General features: G+C 40.3%; 2 protein-coding genes and 3 long non-coding RNA genes across 11 annotated transcripts; 1 reads left to right on the forward strand and 4 right to left on the reverse strand.

Moving 5' to 3' along the window:
- Nucleotides 1-1,122: 1,122 nt before the first annotated feature.
- Nucleotides 1,123-2,190, reverse strand: LOC123469338. The gene is made up of 2 exons (XR_006642559.1): nt 1,905-2,190; nt 1,123-1,830 (listed from the first exon to the last, which is right to left on the reverse strand). It is a non-coding gene; the product is annotated as an uncharacterized LOC123469338 (long non-coding RNA).
- Nucleotides 2,191-3,278: 1,088 nt separating this feature from the next.
- LOC116929161 lies at nt 3,279-8,891 on the reverse strand. The gene is made up of 3 exons (XR_004397632.2): nt 8,475-8,891; nt 8,270-8,369; nt 3,279-5,986 (listed from the first exon to the last, which is right to left on the reverse strand). It is a non-coding gene; the product is annotated as an uncharacterized LOC116929161 (long non-coding RNA).
- Nucleotides 8,780-10,693, forward strand: LOC116929168. 4 transcript variants are annotated; one of them, XR_004397635.2, is made up of 4 exons: nt 8,780-8,859; nt 10,037-10,175; nt 10,262-10,321; nt 10,444-10,693. It is a non-coding gene; the product is annotated as an uncharacterized LOC116929168 (long non-coding RNA). The 4 variants fall into 4 exon arrangements; XR_004397644.2 differs by lacking the exon at nt 8,780-8,859 and adding an exon at nt 8,978-9,948; XR_006642561.1 differs by lacking the exon at nt 8,780-8,859 and having other exon boundaries at nt 8,978-10,175; nt 10,254-10,321.
- A 1-nt stretch (nt 10,694) lies between these two features.
- LOC116929143 (NADH dehydrogenase [ubiquinone] 1 alpha subcomplex subunit 8) lies at nt 10,695-11,567 on the reverse strand. Its single transcript, XM_032936300.2, has 3 exons — nt 11,359-11,567; nt 11,047-11,222; nt 10,695-10,984 (listed from the first exon to the last, which is right to left on the reverse strand). The coding sequence occupies exons 1-3, from the start codon at nt 11,485-11,487 to the stop codon at nt 10,768-10,770; spliced, it is 522 nt and encodes a 173-aa protein (XP_032792191.2). The 5' UTR covers nt 11,488-11,567; the 3' UTR covers nt 10,695-10,767.
- A 196-nt stretch (nt 11,568-11,763) lies between these two features.
- Nucleotides 11,764-19,807, reverse strand: LOC116929050 (WD repeat-containing protein 7). 4 transcript variants are annotated; one of them, XM_032936203.2, is made up of 30 exons: nt 19,616-19,807; nt 19,428-19,551; nt 19,104-19,210; nt 18,960-19,038; nt 18,725-18,893; nt 18,454-18,647; nt 18,194-18,339; nt 17,988-18,011; nt 17,779-17,869; nt 17,544-17,718; nt 17,395-17,477; nt 17,192-17,330; nt 16,884-17,104; nt 16,622-16,817; nt 16,368-16,540; nt 16,129-16,288; nt 15,933-16,070; nt 15,746-15,814; nt 15,535-15,627; nt 14,816-15,049; nt 14,500-14,695; nt 14,148-14,370; nt 13,791-14,082; nt 13,527-13,727; nt 13,264-13,450; nt 13,000-13,117; nt 12,779-12,931; nt 12,367-12,549; nt 12,182-12,286; nt 11,764-12,000 (listed from the first exon to the last, which is right to left on the reverse strand). In XM_032936203.2, exons 1-30 carry the CDS (start codon nt 19,660-19,662, stop codon nt 11,806-11,808), a joined length of 4,515 nt encoding a protein of 1,504 aa, XP_032792094.2. In that variant the 5' UTR covers nt 19,663-19,807; the 3' UTR covers nt 11,764-11,805. The 4 variants fall into 4 exon arrangements, with proteins under 4 accessions (XP_032792094.2, XP_032792102.2, XP_032792118.2 ...); XM_032936211.2 differs by lacking the exon at nt 17,988-18,011; XM_032936227.2 differs by lacking the exon at nt 15,746-15,814 and having other exon boundaries at nt 14,816-15,040.
- Between the last annotated feature and the right edge of the window lie 344 nt (nt 19,808-20,151).

Here is a 20,151-nt window from a genome sequence, read left to right on the forward strand (position 1 = left end):
AACTATAAATTCTTGAAAAAAAAGAAACAAAACGAAAAAAAAAAAACAAACAAATAAACAAACAAAAAATTTCATGCGTCCTCTCAAAAAAAAAAAAAAAAAAAAAGGGAAATAAAAATGAAAAAAGACAAAGAAAATAGAGGAAAAGAAAAAATATTTCTCTAGACTATTGAACTTCTTACATTCTTTCCATACGTATGTCGTGTCATATGTTACGATACCATAAAACAACCTTCGTGTTCAACAAGTATAAAATAATTTGTTATTTCTTCTTGCCTCTGTGTTCTTTTGAAATATTTGCATTTGAGTTGTTCCCTCTCTGATTAAGCCCATAAATTGCAAAACTTCCCATATTTCACTCTTTTACGATAGAAGTAACAGACATTTATCGGAAAAGTTAAAAGATATAGTAGATTTTATTAGAAGTCCATCTGTTACACTTATTCAGTAGCAATACAACATTGGAAATAGTAAAAAGTAAAGTATTGAAAAAAGGAAATAAGTAAAACCTTGATAGTAATGTACTCGATTTGAATTCAACAACTCCAACTCAACACACTAACCGCCGATCAACAGCCCAGCCTGCAGGTACCCGCTAACACACCTGAGGTGCAACCCGTCGACCTCAGCTGGGTGCCAGCGCAGCAGCCGGATGTTCAGTCCACTGCGCAAACGCCACGTTCTCCGGACTCCGATGGCGGAAACTCCTGGGATAGGGAGCGACGCCGTTACGAGAGAGGCCTGGAGGTCCAAACCGCGCTCTTATCAAACCGGCTGACCGAACAAATCCGCAACGACAACTGGAGCGGAGCCATCGCGACGTTGAAGAGGATCCTAGATCTCGATCCTGCACGCCGTCACCCCCCTCTCTATGGCTGGGCTACATCATGGGATGCCCCATACAAGCGCTCGCGCCAAGAATTTGAAGGAGACGAGTAGGAAACTTCCCGACTATAAGGAGTCGTCGATGAGATTGGAGTCGACATATATAACATTCTATTCGCTTGCTTTAACCTTATCTTTTTCTTTCACCAGTACTCTTTCTTCCCTCATTTTTTTTTTTTTTTTGATAAATTTTACCCTCTTGAGAAAAAAAATATAAAAAATAAAATAAAACAGAAATTGCGATATGGTAGTAGTTATTTCAGAAAAGGGGTTAAAGAAATCGATAGACCAAGCAATAAAATAGGAAGGGAATATAGATATCAACATATGAAAGTAAAGTGGCAATGATGGGTTGGCGGTTCGGAAAATCGGGCGCACCGTCAGCATACGAAGTAGGACCCGGAGTAATATTTATTCCAAACCGGTTCGCACCAACGAACTGAACCAGCAGCGAACCGTCGAAACATTTTCTGTTGCCTTACCTTTTTCATAATTGCTCTCGTCTCGAGTATAAAAAGAGAAAAAAAAACAAAAAAAACAATCTGTAATAAAGCATACAATCCCTTTTCGGTACATGTAGAATTTGTTCGATTTAAAGCATAACTATATACAGTTTAGGTTTACAAATTGGTCTTATTCTTCTCCGTGGTAGCTCCCATACGCCCCATTTCTTCTATATTCTTCTTTCGCATATCTTCCTTCCCTCTTCTTTCTCTATCCGATGCGTCGAAAGAATACGACACTCGGCGGGAAGGCAAAGTTTTCGCCGACGAAACACGACGCTCCCTAACGCCTTCACCGACTTCCTCCAACCCTGCAAGAGCATTTCGCTTACGCAAAGAAAAAATATAAATGAAATTCAGCCGCTTACCGAAGCTGCTATTGAAAACACAACACGTTGCTCGGCAACTTGACGACCAGCGTTCAGACAGAACACACGCTCGTCTTTACACCCGAAAGAAAACGAAAAAAAACTCAAAGAAAATGACAAGCCCAACAAACGCTAACCGATTGGTTACCCTTGTTCCGGACGGAAGCGGACGAGACATCTTGCTAATTACCGTCCCCGGGGCAAGAGCTGGGATGCCAGCACCAACTCCTACCACACCAACGAGCGAACCTCATCATCGACCAGACATCGACCGCGATTCACCGGCTCCCAGCACCGATTCTCGGGAGTTCCTGCATTGGCGACACAGAAGGATCGACCTGCTGATCCGACGATGGCGCCGAGCAGCACTACAAGAAGACGGGTCGCCGCAAGCCTCCACCCGTCGGTCTCCACAATGACGTCGCCGTCGTGATTTTTTTGTACCCTTTGTAGTAATGAAATAGAAATACATTGGTTGTTTTATGGCATCTCGTGAAAAAAAAAAAAACATAGATCTAGCCGATAATTCCTATGTATGCCAGCGTACCCACGTCAATCGGTTGAAACCTTTGTACGAAACAATGCTTTGGAAAACTGAAGATTGTCCATCCATTGAAAACCCATTGGATTTTGAAAATCGATTCCGCAAATCGATTGCGACTCAGACTACCGATATTCCCGAAATTGAAATCGGCAACGACTTTGAGAATTACAAGTGACACGGCATCAGCCGATAACACAGATACCAACGCCCCAATGGAAAACGATTCTCCGACGGAAGAAGGAGAGAATGTTACCAACCCAATCCAACTTTCACTGGAAGATTATGTTTCCCTCACGGAAATGTGTGACGACGCCGCAGATCAGCGTCATCATCCTCCAATTACCGAGGACAACACCGCACGCGCCACGGATGACTCGGACAAAAGTCCATCAACAGAATCAACGACTGATGTGTCGACAGAGGCAGTAGACGTCGTCACCCCCCTCTCTATGGATGGGCTACATCTTGGGATGCCCCACACAAGCGCTCGCGCCAAGAATTTGAAGGAAACGAGTAGGAAACTTCCCGACTATGAGGAATCGTCGATGAAATTGGAGTCGACATATATAACATTCTATGCGCTTGCTTTAACCTTCTCTTTTTCTTTTACCAGTATTCTTTCTTCCCTCATTTTTTTTTAGCTTGATAAATTTTACTCTCTTAAACAAAAACAAAAAAAAATATAATAAAATAAAATAAAAATGGCATTATGGAAGTAGTTATTTCAGAAAAGGGGTTAAAGAAATCAATAGACCAAGCAATAAAATAGGAAGGGAATATAAATATCAACATTGGAAAGTAAGGTGGCAATGATGGGTTGGCGGTTCGGAAAACCGATTCGCACCGACGAACTGAACCTGCAGCGAACCGTCTAAACATTTCTGTTGACTTACTTTTATAATTGCCCTCGTCTCGAGTATATAAAAAAAAAGTAAATAAATAAATAAATAAAGAAATAAAATAAAGAAATAGATAAAATGAAGGAAAAAAAACAATCTGTAATAAAGCATACAAGCTCTTTTCGGTACATGTAGAATTTGTTCGATTTAAAGCATAACTATATACAGTTTAGGTTTACAAAATTGGTCTTATTCTTCTCCGTGGTAGCTCCCATACACCCCATTTCTTCTATATTCTTCTTCCGCATATCTTCCTTCCCTCTTCTTTCTCTATCCGATGCGTCGAAAGAATACGACACTCGGCGGGAAGGCAAAGGGTTAGCCGACGAAACACGACGCTCACTAATGCCCTCACCGCCTTCCGCCAACCCTGCAAATGAAATTCGCTTACGCAAAGAAATAATATAAATGAAATTCAGCCGCTTACCGAAGCTGCCATTGGAAAAAACACAACACGTTGCTCGGCAACTTAACAACCAGCGTTCAGACTGAACACACGCTCGCACTTAGACTCGAAAAAAAAAAAAAAAAAGAAAAAATCAGAAAAATGGCAAACCGATTGGTAACCATCGCGACAGACGGAAACGGACGAGACACCCTCGTCATCACCATCCCCGGGGCAAGAGCTGGGATGCCGATATCACCACCTACTGTGACGAACGCACCTCAACCCGACATTGACCGGGATTCACCAGCTCCCAGAACTGATTCTCGGGAGTTTCTTCACTGGCGACACAGAAGGATCGACCTGCTGATCCGACGATGGCGCCGAGCAGCACTACCAGAAGAAAGAAACGACGGGTCGTCGCAAGCCACCAACTGTCGGTCACAACAATGACATCGCCGTCGTGATCTTTTGTACCCTTTGTAGTAATCGAATAGAAATACATTGGTTGTTTTATGGCACCTCGTGAAAAAAAAAGAAAAACGAAAAAAAACATAAGAAGTGAGAGAGAGAAGTATTCTCGTATTCTTGTGCGTGTAGTCTCCCTTATATTTTATGGCCTAGTCTAGTAAAACACTGTCGTCATTGTGGGTAAACGTCTCCGAGTTCCATGTTAATATATTTGTCTTAATCCGTAAAGTCATTCACCCGAGAGGGAGGATGCTTTACACTATCGTCATTGTGGGTAAACGCCTCCGAGTTCCGTGTTAATATACATTTGTCTTAATCCTTAAAGTCATTCACCCTAGAGGGAGGATGCTTCTACTACTAACACGGGATGCGGCTACGGCTGTGCCTACCCCCGGGGCAAAGGAGCGAGGTGCTGAAAGCAAGTCAGTACAGTATGATGTCGGGACATCTGGGGACGAGAAGTACGTTAAGCAGGATCGAGGAGAAGTACTACTGGCCCGGGCTAAAGCAGCGCGTAGTGAGTTACGTCCACGTGTGCACCCTATATCAAGCGAGGAAGTCGCCGCCAAGAGAACCCCAGGGGTATATGGAGATAATAAAGGTGGAGCGTCCCTTTGAGCAAGTGGGCATGGACATCCTGGGCCCGTTTCCAATGACGGCCGGGGAAAACAGAAATATTATCGTGGCAGTGGACTACTAAACGAAATTGGCAGAAACCCGATCCATCCCAACGGCTACGGCAAAAGATGCGGCCGAATTTTTCATGAAGGACATCGTTCTACGCCATGGAGCCCCGGAGCGAGTAGCGACGGACTGCGGAAAATGTTTTATTTTGGATTTTACCCAGGGGGTGATGTGAGAGGGAGGAGGCTTTACACTTATATATTTTTTATTCAATACTACAAACAAGTTTTTCAACATATTCTTTTGTCTTCCCTGGTGTGTCGCAAGTAATTGTGATTCCCTCTTTTTAAAACCATTTAAAGTGTATCTGGTTTCATATTTCACCAACTTTATCGAGCCCTACCGTTTATTTTATCCACCCTATCTTAAGTTTTTTTGTAGTGCTATCTTTCGATGACGAGCGGAAAGACAAATTTGTCTTCATGCTTATTTCTTTTCCATTTGTTATTTTGTATTCATATGGTCTAGGCTAGAAAATATACCTCAGCGTTATGGATAGATATACATACATATACTTCTCCGTGGTAGCTCCCATACGCCCCATTTCTTCTATATTCTTCTATCCGCATATCTTCCTTCCCTCTTCTTTCTCTATCCGATGCATCGAAAGAATATGACACTCGGTGGGAAGGCAAAGGTTTAGCCGACGAAACACAACGCTCACTAACGCCCTCACCGACTTCCTCCAACTCTGCAAGAGCATTTCGCTTACGCAAAGAAATAATATAAATGAAATTCAGCCGCTTACCGAAGCTGCTATTGAAAAACACAACACGTTGCTCGGCAACTTGACAAACAGCGTTCAGACAGAACACACGCTCGTCCTTACACTCGAAGGAAAAAAAAAGGAAAAAAAATCAAGAAAATGGCAAACCGATCGAACACAAACCGATTGGTAACAATCGTGAAAGACGGAAGTGGACGAGACACCCTCGTCATCACCATCCCCGGGGCAAGAGCTGGGATGCCAACACCAACACCTGCTGAAGCGACGTACGAACCACAACACGACATCAACCGAGATTCACCAGCTCACAGCACAGATTATCGGGAGTTTCTTCGCTGGCGGCACAGAAGGATCGACCTGCTGATCCGAAGATGGCGACTAGCAGCACTACCAGAAGGAGGAAACGACGGGTCGTCGCAGCCCGCCGACCAACGGCCACACCAATGAAATCGCCGTCATGATCCATTACTGTAATCTTTGTAGCAATTGAATAGAAAATACATTGTATGTTGCATCGCACCTAGTTAAAAAAAAAAAAAAAAACCATAAGAAATGAGAGAGAGAAGTAAGTCTCTCCATCAATAGTAAAGAAAAAAAAATAAAGGAAAATGTATTTCCAATCGTCTCCATTTCGTGTCTGAACTCACCCGTATCGCTCGCGCTACTACGGTAAGATCAATTTACGTTGTCTCCACTTACACTTTGTTTCCCTTTAGTCCTCGTATTCTTATGCATGTATTCTCCCTTATATTTTATGGCCTAGTCTAGTAATACACTGTCATCATTGTGGGTAAACGCCTCCCAGTTCCGTGTTAATATATTTGTCTTAATCCGTAAAGTCATTCACCCGAGAGGGAGGATGCTTTACACCTACATTTCATTTGCTTAACATACTCAATTATATGCAGACTTGTCGTGAGCGAACTCAAACTCAAAATTTTGAGTGGCGATCAACTAAAAAAACGAGTTCCGCTCATTTCATACTGCCACCTAGCGGTCGTTTTAGGACACATGTGCTCAAACTACAGTTACAGATTTTTTTCACTCAGAAATAGGGTTAGTAGGGTAGATCCGAAGCGGCTGTTGCGCTTTGGTACTCTACCGCTAGGGTGGCATACAGCGATCGGCAAAAGCAATCGGGGCTGAATCGGAGTAACACTTCATCAGCCGGGGCGGGGCGATTATGTTTTTACGTCGATCGATTGATTGCAATCGGGGTTGCATCCCCGATTAGGCACCCCGATTGAGATCGGGGTTCAAAATTTTTCACCCCGTACGCCCCGCCCTGATCCCTGAATTTTGAAACCCGATTGGCAAAATGCGCCCCGATTAGGGTCGGGGCCGTTCCCTACTGGCATCCGTGACGCACGAGGGTGATATTGATTCTAAGTATACTTAGCACATGGGGCCAATTGTTAAATATACTTGGGATAAAAAAACACCTCTGTGCGTCACGGATGCCACCCTATCGATATAGTACCAAAGCGCAACAGCGGCTTCGGTCCCACCCCTACTAACCCTATTTCGGACGTAGAGCGATAAATTGAGCGGAAAAAAATGAGCGGCGCTCAATTCGTTTTTACGTTGAGTTGAGCGCCGCTCAAAATTTTGAGCGGATGGCAAGTCTAATTGTATGGTTCAAATCGATTCTCCCGCCAGAGCTGCTACTGCTACTGACTTAAATGATTTCCAAAATAATCAATATACTTTTTTTCGTTTAAAATTACTCCTTCCATCTTTTTCTGGTGTCCCTATCGCTTAACTGATCTTACACGATTCGATCAATGGCTAAAACCTTTTGAAAGTGCTGTTGATTGTTCAGAGTGGTCAGGAAAAAAAAACTATTGCGGTGCTTCTGAAAAAATTCACAGACAAAGCATTTTCCATCGTTCAGGCTACTAAAAAACCGATTGGCTTTGATCTGGGTCCCCTCCCCGAAAAAAGCCATTCGGGGTTCTTGACCCCTCTTGTTCTTTCTTTGTGAAATGTGGACAAACTGCAGTCGAAGTAACAGTGTGATTGCTCTAGTGGAAACCCTTAATGTGGCATACACTTTAAAAGTTACGCTGTTACCTCGGCATGCGTGTTGCTAAGTTTGAAAAAACAAAACACAATCCCGAAGAGCCCACAATACAATGAAAGCCAGCACACCAACTGAGGCATTGTACTTGAGGAGGAATTTTAGTTCCGTTACAATTTTTGGTGATGTACAATATTTTGCAGTAACATGAGGGATGCATTTGCCGCTATCGCTGCAAAATTTTGTCCGTCAACAACTATTCTACCAAAACTAAATTTTCCCGCCACTCAGAGGTTCATAAGTTTATCAAGACGAGTCGACCCCGATCAGCTGTAATCGGGCCGCCAACCCCGACCAACCGGAAAAACGGGTGATCGGGTTCGATAAGGTTGGCATTTTTCTTGCGGAGCCGGGTCGCGTTCAATCTGGAAGACCCATCATATCTTGTAAAATGAAAGCTCAAAGGGTGTTCCCTAAATACAAGAGCCTGACTGGTATACGGACAATCGATTATGATTACATAAGCAATCAATTCCTTGCAATCGGATTAGGTACCGTGATTAGACAACTTGATCAGAACCCAACAAGGCATATAGAAAAAAGACAGCCCATAACCCGGCCAATCAACCCCAAAAACTAAAATGACCCGTCCGATCAACAAAAAATTTACCTGACCAACGCGGGGCCGAGCTCTATGGAAGTGTACGAAACCATATTGCATCTTGACCTATTGTCCTACTGCATCGAGCTTCAAATGTAGAATTCGAACTTTAAATATTTCACCTTTTTTGTGATGGTTGATAGCTTCAATCGGAAGACCTCGAATTGGCTATTGTTTTCAATAATGAGCAGAGTAGGTAAATATACGGCAGCGGAAGACATTCTAGAAAACAAATGAGTAAAACATAATATGATTTGAATATTCCAAGAAATTATTCAAAAAATTGATAATAATCAGAAAGCTACACAAACTTCCATGGGAGTATACCTTGTGCTTATGTTCCTTTTTTTGTGTCCCATGTTGATAACAGACTTGCCGTGATCGCGATCACGATCAATTTTTTTTATCGCCGGTCCTCATTCATTGAAAATGATCGCGATCATTTTTCCGATCATTTGTGTTGGCCATCCAGGAGTCAAAATAGAAGCGATTATAAATACAATTACCCTTTTCATTTTCCCACTAAATAGTTCTCTCATTTCTCTCATTGCAGTGCCATCGAATTGTTGCATTTTTTTAATGGTTATCCATACGCCATCTAGTAATGCAAAAATGAACGTGATCGCGATCATCGGCGAGTGGGATAAAAAATAATTATCGCAACGGAAAATCTGGTTGGTCAGCAGAAGCAGGCCATCGATCTGCAAGAAAAGTATATTTTATATTTATATTTATTTTTTTACATTTCGTTATTTAAGTTTCCTTTGTTATACACAGAAATTATTAGTACTTAGTAGTCTATTTTTTTACACGGTGTCCTGGGAAATTTTTTTTACAACGAATCATTCTTTACATAATGTACAGGTAGTTAGTTTAAGTTTTCGTACCTAATACACATTCAGCGTAAAAAAGCCACGTCGATACGCCAATGTCTACATGGAAACTTCTAGGATTTGCAACTCCCATACCCACCTCCCCCTCTCCAAATGACATCCTTTCTTGACGATTGACGATTATGAAATATTTTACAGAAATAATTATACCTGAAAAAAATGTAAGGTTGACTATTTAAGGTTGACTATTGTTATAAGAATGCGACATAATAATCGTTATACAAACCATGGTCTGTTCAACGGGCGCATAAGTCTGAACGGCACTAGTGGCTAGTTGGCTCGCTGTTGTCGCACATGATGCACGTAGGCAATGGAAATATTTGTATCTCAAAACAAACAAAAAACGTGCATGTTAAATATCTATGCGAACCGTGTGTCTACGACTAGTAAAACTATCTTTAATTATCGATAAATTATAACCAAACCAACTTACTAATAGGAAATGCACTTATACTTGCATTATGCAACGTTCGCTTATCTTTCATATTGCCCCAAAATAAGTGTTGTTTTCTAGCATTTCTGAAAATAAAAAAGTTTCAGTAGTTTTAAGAAATTATGTACAACAAACCTGTTTACACCAGATGAACATCCCTGTAACAAAAACAGTTTTCATATATTTTCGTCTCCTAGCGTTTAACTGTAATACTTTTATTCTAACAAACACTGAAACAATTTTCCTCTTCAACCCAACATGTCGGATTGAAAATTAAGAAAATATACTTCTATTTTTTCGTGCCACTGATTTTAGTAACATTGCCTTTACATGTTAAATTGTGTGTCTTCTCCATCCTCTGCTTTCAGTTTTTAAAGTTACTTTCCCACAAGAGAGATCCACTGTAGTTCAACACAATTCTATCACGCACAAGCTGAAAACCGTGACTATGCTAACGGACTTTAAATAATCGAGTGTGAGAAATCGACTGATTTTCCACGCAACCGAACAGGACGTCGACTGAAATTATGGTTTCAGCTCTTTTCTTTCTTTTTTTTTTCCAGCCCACACTTCTCTTATTTCTGACTATTCTGTCATTTGAAACTTAACCATGGAGCCTTCTACCGAAATTTGATGTAATGCCTCGCAACCTTATATACTTCTGAAGTCAAGGCCAACATAAACTACCTATTAAGTTACAAGGTTTCTTAAAAATCTATAGAAATTCTTCAACTCACAAATTCTTTAACCATTTCTCTGACAATATAAATTAAACTCTAGGCTTATAGTTTGCCTGCGTCGGTCGAATTTATGATCTACTATTTAGCATACTACTTCGACATTGCTTGGTAAGCCAAAAAACTCAGTAAGCCAGAACATATCCGCTAACTTAAATACTCGATCGCAGCCAACGGTCTACGGGATCACTAAGGGTTGCTAAATTTTATATTGTTTTATTTCCGAAATTCAGGTATCAGAATTAGTTGTTGCACAAGAAGCAACTGCTGAAAGACCCTGTTGGGACGCCGATTTAAAGACTTTAACGAAGAGTTGCGTGGACTCCATCTTACGCTGACCCGTGAAATTTGAAAAAATGACTAGCTTAGTGCACATCTATAAACAACTAACTATTCATTGTGAAATATCCTAGCTTCTGGCTCCACATGAATAATATGTAGTCAATTACAATTGGCTTTGTTAAGGCCAACATTACCGTTTCAGTTTAACTATTATTACTTTCATGTATTACAAGTCTTCCTACTTTTTCTTTCAATACGGAGATCGTATTGTTTCGTTAAGAAAACACACGCTTGCCAAATTTAGCTGGTGAAAGGGGCAAATCATCAGGGACTGGTAATGGCATATCAGGATATTCTGGCTTCTTGATGCCTTCAGGTCGGGGTCTTTCTGTGTGATGAACTTTTACTTCGGAAAAATAACCAAAATATGGCCGTTCCATGTTCAAGTTGTCAAACATACATTTATCAAAAACTGCTTGTGTTTTTCGACATCTAGTAAATATAAAAATTTAGAAATAATATGATGCATAAGTTCTATACTATATTAGCCTTACGGTGAAAAACTAAAATCACAGCTGGAGCGGTCCAAGCAATTGGCAAACTGTGTGAACTCCATAGCACAGTTCTTTTTAATCTTTCGGAAGAAATCCAAGGAACAGGCAGTAACAGCTTTTCCTTCGTTCAAGCATTGGCGAGGGTCCTTATATTCTTGGCGACAAAGCATAAATTCCTTTGAATAAATGACACATTTCAAACAACAGTTTTTGCAGTACTTATTCAATGCTTAGATGGATAGAATAACTTCCAGTCTGAGCATATTCTAGAAATGTGTTGTGGGAATGTACTTAACAATCGAGCTCACTTACATTATTTGCATTTTCACATGCTTTACCCATATGAAATGCTGCAGCTCTTAACCCAGGTGTGCTAACTTCAACCTCTTGAACTGTTAAATCTTCTTCACTAGGAAGGGATACATCCTTAGTGAGAACCATTACTATAGTCCGGCGGATACCACAAACTCACTGCAACTTTCTACAATATCCAACAGGAAGCGAGTACGAGACTCATCAGCTGCTGGCTATCAGCTGTTTCCACTTGTAAACGCCATCTGTTTGGATTTTGAACATATTATGTATGGTACTTTTTTACGTTTTTTTTCGCTTTATTGTGTAATGTGTATTAGACATCCAAATAACTTTTCAAAACATTGAACTATTTACTATTAACACCAATATGACGACCAAAAGGAATGTGACGACTATTTCGAACTTGGTTCGTTAGAACTCATCCCTTGTTGAATTCTCCGTTTTTCAGAGATGGTATCTCGTCTCTGAGCCATCTGAGAGCATAATGGCTACTGTTTTACCACTATGCCACTGAAGACGAGCCATTCGCAATGGTATTGTACTACCAGATCGCACACACGGAGGTAACGGATCAGTGGTGTATGTTTTCACACATCGTGTTTGAACAGCTCCCAATCCAAACACACCCGTTGCAGCTTGCTGAAATGAGAAAAAATTAACAATATATAGGAACACCTTGTCATTTGATTATGAAACACAATCTAGCAATAATAATACGCATCATGTGTACTTTAAAAAATTATGATAGTAATAGTAATAGTAATAGTAATAGTAATAATAATAAACAAAAAATAAATCGTACAAAAACAAAATCGTTTACCTGCCAAAACGACAATCGGTTCTCCGTAGAAGAGTACGACGCCAAATTTTTTCCGTCAGGAGAAAACGCACAAGCCGTTATTTCAGCGTTATGAGCCTGTATGTACTAGAAGGAAATGATGACAATTCACTTAATAATCGGAGTCAAATATCCTTATTGGAAAAATATATAAGAGTCTGTGTTACTTGGCACTTCTGTCCGCGGAGCTCGTACAAGGCGAGAGATCCATTTCGGGAACCAACAGCTATTCGACGACTGGAGGAACAATGTGTAATCTGGCTAAAGCGGCATAAGGAAGGGAATACTTCGGAGAGCGAGCGACCTTTCAAATGACCATGGTCTACGCAATGTAAAACTATATCCGTAACCTATACCAAGTTTATCATAAAAAATATATATGTTATCTCTATTGGACAACTAAAAACGAGCCCCAACTTCTAGGATTGACAATAGAATATTTATCAAATTCTCGATTGACTAATACCATCTAAGAAATACGGGTATGTCCACCCGTAGTACTGTACACCAGAGACATAGCATTTATGGTTTGGCAAGCAATGTGCAGGTGACTCCAATTCACACAACCGCACAACATACCTCAACAAGAAGATCCGAGATGTCCGCTTGCATTTTGTCGATCAGCAGTTCAATAACGCGAAGTATTTCTGGTTTAGCTCTTGCTAGCGTAGTGTTAGCAAGATTCACATTTAGCGTCTGGGCGTTTTGCTGTAAAGTGATGTATCTTGCAACCTAGAACGATGGAATTTGGTAGATTGTATGAATTTGTATATCTGACTTCGTCCATCACATTGGCATACCTCTCGTGCCATTGCTGTGATGAAGGCCGCAGGTCGGGCAGTAGCTATAAGTGTTAGAGCATGTCGTGACGTACGGCAAGAATCTGCTGCTGGGCTCAGCGGAAGACCGTAACTCATGCTGTACGGCAAAGTATTGAAATTTATAGGAACTTACGTTTACTATAATGTCATTTTCAAATAAAAATACCGCAAGATGGAAAATTTCAAAAACATTGGAGCATCGGGGGAAGCAAGGACGTCATACAGATGTATGATAAATCTAACCTGGGAATTAGTTTGTCACCCTCGCAGCAGAGTTCAAGCATCGACAACAGCACTTTTGAAACGTCTAGATGCGGTTCCCAGACCGTGAAACCACGCCCAATCAAATCGATGGCTGCTCGGCGTAACGATGTATGCATAGGTAACTTTGGTGACGCTGGCGCCAACAACAGGTACGTCAATGCTTTACCTGCAAAAGTGGCATACTTATTATCATGTTTGCATAACGACATAAGCATTTTGAATAAAGAAGAACGGGAACGCACTAGTCAATCTTGCTAGATTTTGATTCGGCCCTAGCCCAAAGCCTTCGACAGTCTTCCTTTTGCGCGGATCCGTCTCGCTTGTTTTCTTGTTGTCACCGATGTCTTGACCAAATTCAGCTCCAATGACGCCCAATAGTACTATAGACGTTGCTTGGCGCCGCTTGAGTTCCATGGAACGGCTTGGCCGACGAAGGGCTACATCTATCAAGATATGCAATCAATCCACTGAAACATGAAAGGAGATGATTGGGACAAGGTTTATACCTTCACCGTCGTCTTCTTCATCATGATCCTCTTCCGCTTCATATTCTCCGGCTGAACGGGCTGGCGATCCTCCGTCATTGCCCCACTGCTGTGAAGGAACAGAAAGATTCTGCGTACCAGATCCCGTAAGACTATTTGCGTTGAATCCAACGCTGTGCGACGGGCCGGCTATGGTGAATGGATCTGCGTATGTCGGTAGAAACGTCGCCCAGTGATCCACCACGGCTTTCCTGCCATCCACGCCTATTCGTTCCAACTCGGCGAGAAGAAGGGCTTGGGCTGCTTCTCGAATCTAACGAACAAACATAGCAGTTAAAAATTTGAATAATACCAAACTGGACAACAAGTAGAAGATACCTCTAAACAGCGATCTTGCCAACGACGCGCAAGCATTTCTATTTGCGCCTTTCGGAAGGTTTCCAATCCTGAAGGGTGGCGTAGGTGTTGAAATTCGCAGACTTTATCAGGCAATAGGACACAGTGTAAAGTAGCCATTAAGCTCCATCCTTGTTTTGTTTGCACATCATGAACAGTAAAAGGCTCTTCTGCCTTTCTATCTTCGACAGACCTCTTGGCATCCCTAAAGTTGGCTCAAAATGTACCATTTCAGTATGGAATACAATTAAATATAATTCGACTAGAAGAACAATTCTAACTGCATTATATAACACGAAGACTTAGTTACTTAAAATATTGGAAGCTTTCAAACCTTGGAGGGTATTGGCGAACGAGTTTTCCATTGCTGAATGCTGTGCTATTCATAGACATAAGGGTATTCGACAATGCCACAATAGCCAGTAGATGATTTGTGGTTAAGGTACTCGATATTGACCAATGACTTAGGGCGGTGAAATGCTCAACAGATTCACCCGCAGGCCATGTAGGTAGCATCAGCATCATGTGCCCTAAACAACAATTTATCCTCAAATAATTTCAATATTCACTGTCTGTTAAACAATACTAGAAAAACAACTACGCTATTTGAAAGAATAAAATAAAATAAAACGATATGACAAGGATCGTACCAGAACGCGATATAAGACCAAAGCATACAGGACTTTTGGGTTTGGCAAGACCCAATCGGCTCTGACACGCCTGATCCAAATCTTCGTCCAACGTCCAACCGTGAAGTAATGAAAGAAGGAGCTGTGCTATTTCCATAGTCAAACTCCAATCAGTAGGCAAAGAATTCGGAACTTGACGTTGACGTGTACTTCCACTACTCCCAACACTGGCACCATCTCGTTCGTCTTCAGTTCCTTATATTAATACAGAACTGTTAGACTGAAACTTTTTTAAAATCTGGCAGCATATTAATGAAACAAATATAGTTTTTGAGTAACTTTCACTTTTAACGTACAGTACTTAAACATCTAAAAATAGTAAAATCTGTTTTGCGATTTGCAAGACCATGTTCTTTTCAACCCTGCTAAATATTTGGCTGGCACTATTGAGATTCTTCAAATACGCCAAACAAATGTTATCACCCACGGTACTACTGATACGTAACAAAGAAATGACCCAGGGGTTTAATAACCTTTGATTGTTACAAGAGTCGGTTATAAACAAGAGCCTAAAAGCTGGCAGTTCCATTTCAACTCATAAATGTTTGTTTCCCTGTACATCTGCCCCTTTTTTTTAAGTACAAAAAATAAACGTCTTGGATAAATTAAGAAAACCAGAACAGGACACATACATAAATAAAAAAGATTTAAAACGTTAGAACTCAAGAAGAAAGTGTTACCTCTCTCGGAATATTTGGCGTTCAACCCATCATTCCTGGACTGGATTTTGTGTTGCATATTTTCCGCACTTTCTCGAACTTTTGCGAGAATACCTAGAAAATAGTTAAAACAGCGATAACGTTTCATGGAATTCTCTTTACTGAAAACTTCTCTACTTGTTAACATTGACTAAAAAAGAATGCCATGATGCAGAGTTTCTACAACAAGTACCGTGTTTGTCTTTATCTTTAAGACGCCTTTCCATGTCTCCAGCTTTGTCCTTAACTTTGCCAAGGAAATCTATTTTTCCGGGTTTTTTTTTGGTGGGGGGTGATTAGTAGTATAGAGGTACGTTAGCGGCAAAGTTTTCGGAGTAAAAATTTAAACAATTAAATTACAAAGAACATGTCAGTAATACCTGCTATTTTCTTTTGGGCATCTGGTGAAGCCGTATGAGTCAAGGCAGCAACTTTTTGATATTCATTTTGGTTGATGAGACCGTGATTCTCCAAGGTATTTGGGGACATCATACTGTATTCCTCATGCAAAAGTTGAACTACGTATTTGGGCATTAGTGGCGTAGTAAAAGAGAGATCAAACTTTTAAACGCTTACCAACTAGCGCTTCGGCATCAAAGAAAACCGCATGAAATTCTGTCTCACTCGCATTTGAACGGAGTCCTTGGATACTCAAAGGTACACCCCGATCTTTTGAAAGATCTCCAGAATCTTGGTTGTTTGATGCATTTGTGTGTTGCAGTTGATTAAGCCCTCTCTTGGAATAGAAAATAAAATATGCATTAAAATAACAACATCTGGAGCGCAAATATTCATCGTCAAGAAAACTGATTTACAAGAGCGGCGTGACGAATAGCAGAAATGTTACGATGCTTGAGTCCCCGAAAAAAGTGAACAGCAGGATTCGCGAGTCCACCTTCTTGAAAACTGGGAACTACAGAAACACTTTCGTCACATGCATTTAATATTTCTTCCGCAGACATGCCATGGACTACCCGATCCAGTTGGCCTATTGGTTTAAAAAATTCAAATAATTTAGACTAATGGTGTGGAGCGTTTAGCCGTAATCAAAGTGGAGCTGCTTTGTTACCTGTTTCCATTTGCCATACATAGAGAGTGCCATCGGAGCAAGCGACCATCATAAAGTCGTCCAACGGACGCCATTTGATACATGTTACTGGAAATAGATGACGTGATGCGAGAAGGACGCATTTGCGCTCCTTCAAACTGATGAGGGAAACCGAGTGATCTTTTGCAACGCTACAGATGCACTGCAAAATGCGTGGCTAAAAATGTCAAATCATTACATGTTGTGTTCTTTGTAGTTTGAAAAGTGACAAATATTAAACTACCGAAGAATTGGCTGGAGGTACTAGCAATTGCGCTATTTCCCCGACCTGAACGCAAAATTTTTGCAATAACGTTCCAGAAGAGATGTTCCATAAGCACAGCGTAAAATCAGCGCCACCGGAAACTAGCTGTACTGGGTCATAGCGATTGTGTAATTGATACGGATAGAGCAAGCAAGTAACTCTGCCTGTGTGCCCATTAAGTGTGAGCAGATCTGGAATATCTGGATCGAAAAATGTAAATCATCGAATGCAGAACTTTGCTTGATTATTATGTTTTAATTTTAACCAGTAGAATATTTTAACCGTACCAGTAATGGCTTGTTGAAGTAGCAGTAACTTTAGTGTTGCAATACCATTAAGAAGAACGATTGAGCCATCTGCTCTACCGCACACGAGACGATTTTGCATTGTGATGTATAAACTAGATGTCACAGGAATTGTACTATCCTGAACCACAAAAATAAATAAATGCGGAAATTATGACTTATTTTTGTTTTACTATTTAGCTTACCATGTGGCTTAGGATTCCTATTGGTTTCGGATGAATCGCCATCCACGAATCAGAAAGACTGCTGCATGACTCAGAAGTCATATCTTGGTTTAAAAAATAGAATCACGGTAAACGTGAAATACAAGAAATTACACATCACTATAGAATACTTGGCGGATTGTCAAAGTCAAGCTGCTGAATTTGTTCCAACTGATTGTCCGTAACCTCTGGAATGGTGAAAACGGAAACGCGACCATTGGCGTCACCCCGTAATAAAAGTTTGACAAGACGCCCATCCTCTTTGACAACTAAACTACAGCGGATGGAAGGTGGGCACGGAAGTTTCTAATTTCACAATTTTAATTTAGACGAATAAATTAATAAAGAAAAGAAAATAGCCATTACTTGCTCATCAGATAATTTTAGAACGCAGTAGAGGAACGGCAAATCTTCTTCTGAAGATTTATTATGGAAGTCCTTGCTCTCCACCACGCAACTGTAAATGTATAGACCTTACTGTAGTTTTACTAAACAGAATGGATTTTGGTGTTGCTAGTCCACATTTTGCTACATTTAAAGCTACGCTTACGAGAAAAGATCATATGAACACTAACCGCGTTACATGTCCTTTCAGTTTGCTGAGAAACCAAAAAATAAAAGTAATTTATCATGGATACATTACAGAACCAAAAATTAGCAATCGTAATGAGTATTCGTGAAAGCAATTAGAATGTAAGATATATCACGGTACGGTAAGAATGATAATGATCTTACTTTCTTAGTTTCAATAGTTTTATAAAGTAACGGCAGACAAAGTTACTTGGTAGGTAGTCGGTACACGAAGGCTGTTCCTATAGTATTCCATACAATAATCCGGTCAGTAGCCAAAAAATCTCCGCCAACCCATGATTCGCCTTGTTTTGATGACATGGAGCACAGCAACGAGAAATCACCAGCATCGTAAATCTTGTGTGCATACACAAATTTAACGCGATAGTGGTAATAGAGATGTTTGTTAAAAATAGATACGGAAGGCATAACATTGACAAATTTTCCCTCTCCGGAATAATCAATTTTTACCTGCCAAGTTTTTGGGCTGACAATTATAACAGTCCGTTGATTATACAAACAACATGTCATGGACGTCGCATTCAAACAGCGAATTTGTTTGCTCTCGTGTTCCAGAACAGGTTCACCTGAGTTGTTCAAGTCCTGGGCCCCAACAGTCCAGACCTTAACGACTCCACTGGTGGTCAACCCCAATACGACATCATCTGAATGGCAAATGTAAAACGCAATACGTTTTAGCGACAAAGATTCATTTAAAAATAAACTTCCGTAATAGGTATACCCTGTCTTCGCGTCGGGCGTAAAACATGAATCGCTGCCATCCAATCTGGATGCACGCGACTTGTCAGGTTCATTATTATTTCTAACGTAAATGGGTCGATTACAAGGATCTCCGGATAGTTTCCAATACAAAACAGCGATGCATCTTCGGTTCCTCCAAAGGAATAAGACTAATTTAACCAGCATGGAAACAATCAGCAAGCATTTTTCAATAGATAATGGAAAACATATATTACCTGGATGTGTGAATGAATTTGGTAAAGCTTGACTGATTCTATACACTGTCCATCTATTAAATCCCATGTACACATTTCTCTATATACATTAAAATAATCCTTAAAATACTGAAAAAAAAAATTTTTATCAGCTAAGTATCAAACCCATTTTCAGAGGAGCTGACGATGCACTCCATTTCTAGTGTGTTTTTTGCTGCTACCAGACACACAATTGGAGCTGTGTGACCCACCAAAAAACACTTTGGAGTGGCCTGCAACATTATTTGAAAAAAAAAAAATAAATAATAAAATATGAATGTGATGGCCACAAAACAGTGCACACATAAGCAATTACAACCTACTACCCAAAGCAGAAAATACTAACCAGTTAACCAAAGCTATCACCTTGCAAACTCAGCCAAACTACTTGTAAAATCTAACATACATTCCAGGATTAACTTTTAAAGAAATAACATTGTAAGATAGCACCTTGTATGTATTGGGATCCATAGCCCAAACACATAGTTGACCGTCATGACTTCCAGTCACTAATGTGCAATGGTCATGAGATATTTGAATTGCTGAGATACAATGAGATGGTGGTGTCTCTCCCCTAATAAAGAATCAAAGTGTTATGACTGGTTTTTGAGAACACTCAAGCTGTCTTATTTTTTTACCATAACATCATGGGAATAACAAGATGAGGAGACACAGGCCCAGCCATGTTGTTTTCTTTCTAAACTTTATTACATGCAACTAGAAAAAAAAAGAAACAACTAAACTCGAAACTTTATGTTTATGTTGAAGCTAGCTAAAAAGTTCAGTTCAATGGTCGGGCTACACTCAATGATATTTTTCCCTTTCAGCACAGGTTGGTCGCGCACGCTGAGACGAAGCCTATGGCAAAGCTGCGCCGTCACTTTTGGGCAATAGGGAGAGACACTTATCGTCCAGACGACGCCTATCGTCAGCTGACAGAATGGACGCTTACAGCTGTCAAATTTTGTTTATTGTTTTTGTTTTTTTATTTGGTTTTAAGTGGTTGTATTTGTGATTGTATTTTTAAAATCTATATATATGTTTAAAAGATAAACTTTTTAGTGAAAAAATTTGTGTATTTTTTTCTTTTAGACCTACATTTGACATTAGAACAGAAGTAGAATATATTATTATTTGATGGTATATTAATGATTTTTCCATTAACGATTTTATT

The sequence above is a fragment of the Daphnia magna genome, linkage group LG1, assembly GCF_020631705.1.
Source record: "Daphnia magna isolate NIES linkage group LG1, ASM2063170v1.1, whole genome shotgun sequence".
Lineage (NCBI taxonomy): Eukaryota > Metazoa > Arthropoda > Branchiopoda > Diplostraca > Daphniidae > Daphnia > Daphnia magna.

Bases quoted from the DNA above. Each gene is read 5' to 3' on its own strand.
- LOC116929143 (XM_032936300.2), bottom strand. From the start codon at position 11,487: ATGGTTCTCACTAAGGATGTATCCCTTCCTAGTGAAGAAGATTTAACA. The intron at 11,223-11,358 runs GTAAGTGAGCTC...ATTTATTCAAAG, and splicing joins CATGTGAAAATGCAAATAAT to GAATTTATGCTTTGTCGCCA. The intron at 10,985-11,046 runs GTAAGGCTAATA...TATATTTACTAG, and splicing joins TGTGATTTTAGTTTTTCACC to ATGTCGAAAAACACAAGCAG.
- LOC116929050 (XM_032936203.2), bottom strand. From the start codon at position 19,662: ATGGCTGGGCCTGTGTCTCCTCATCTTGTTATTCCCATGATGTTATG. The intron at 19,039-19,103 runs GTTTGATACTTA...TAATGTATATAG, and splicing joins GTCAGCTCCTCTGAAAATGG to AGAAATGTGTACATGGGATT. The intron at 15,628-15,745 runs GTACTTGTTGTA...ACTATTTTCTAG, and splicing joins TAAAGATAAAGACAAACACG to GTATTCTCGCAAAAGTTCGA.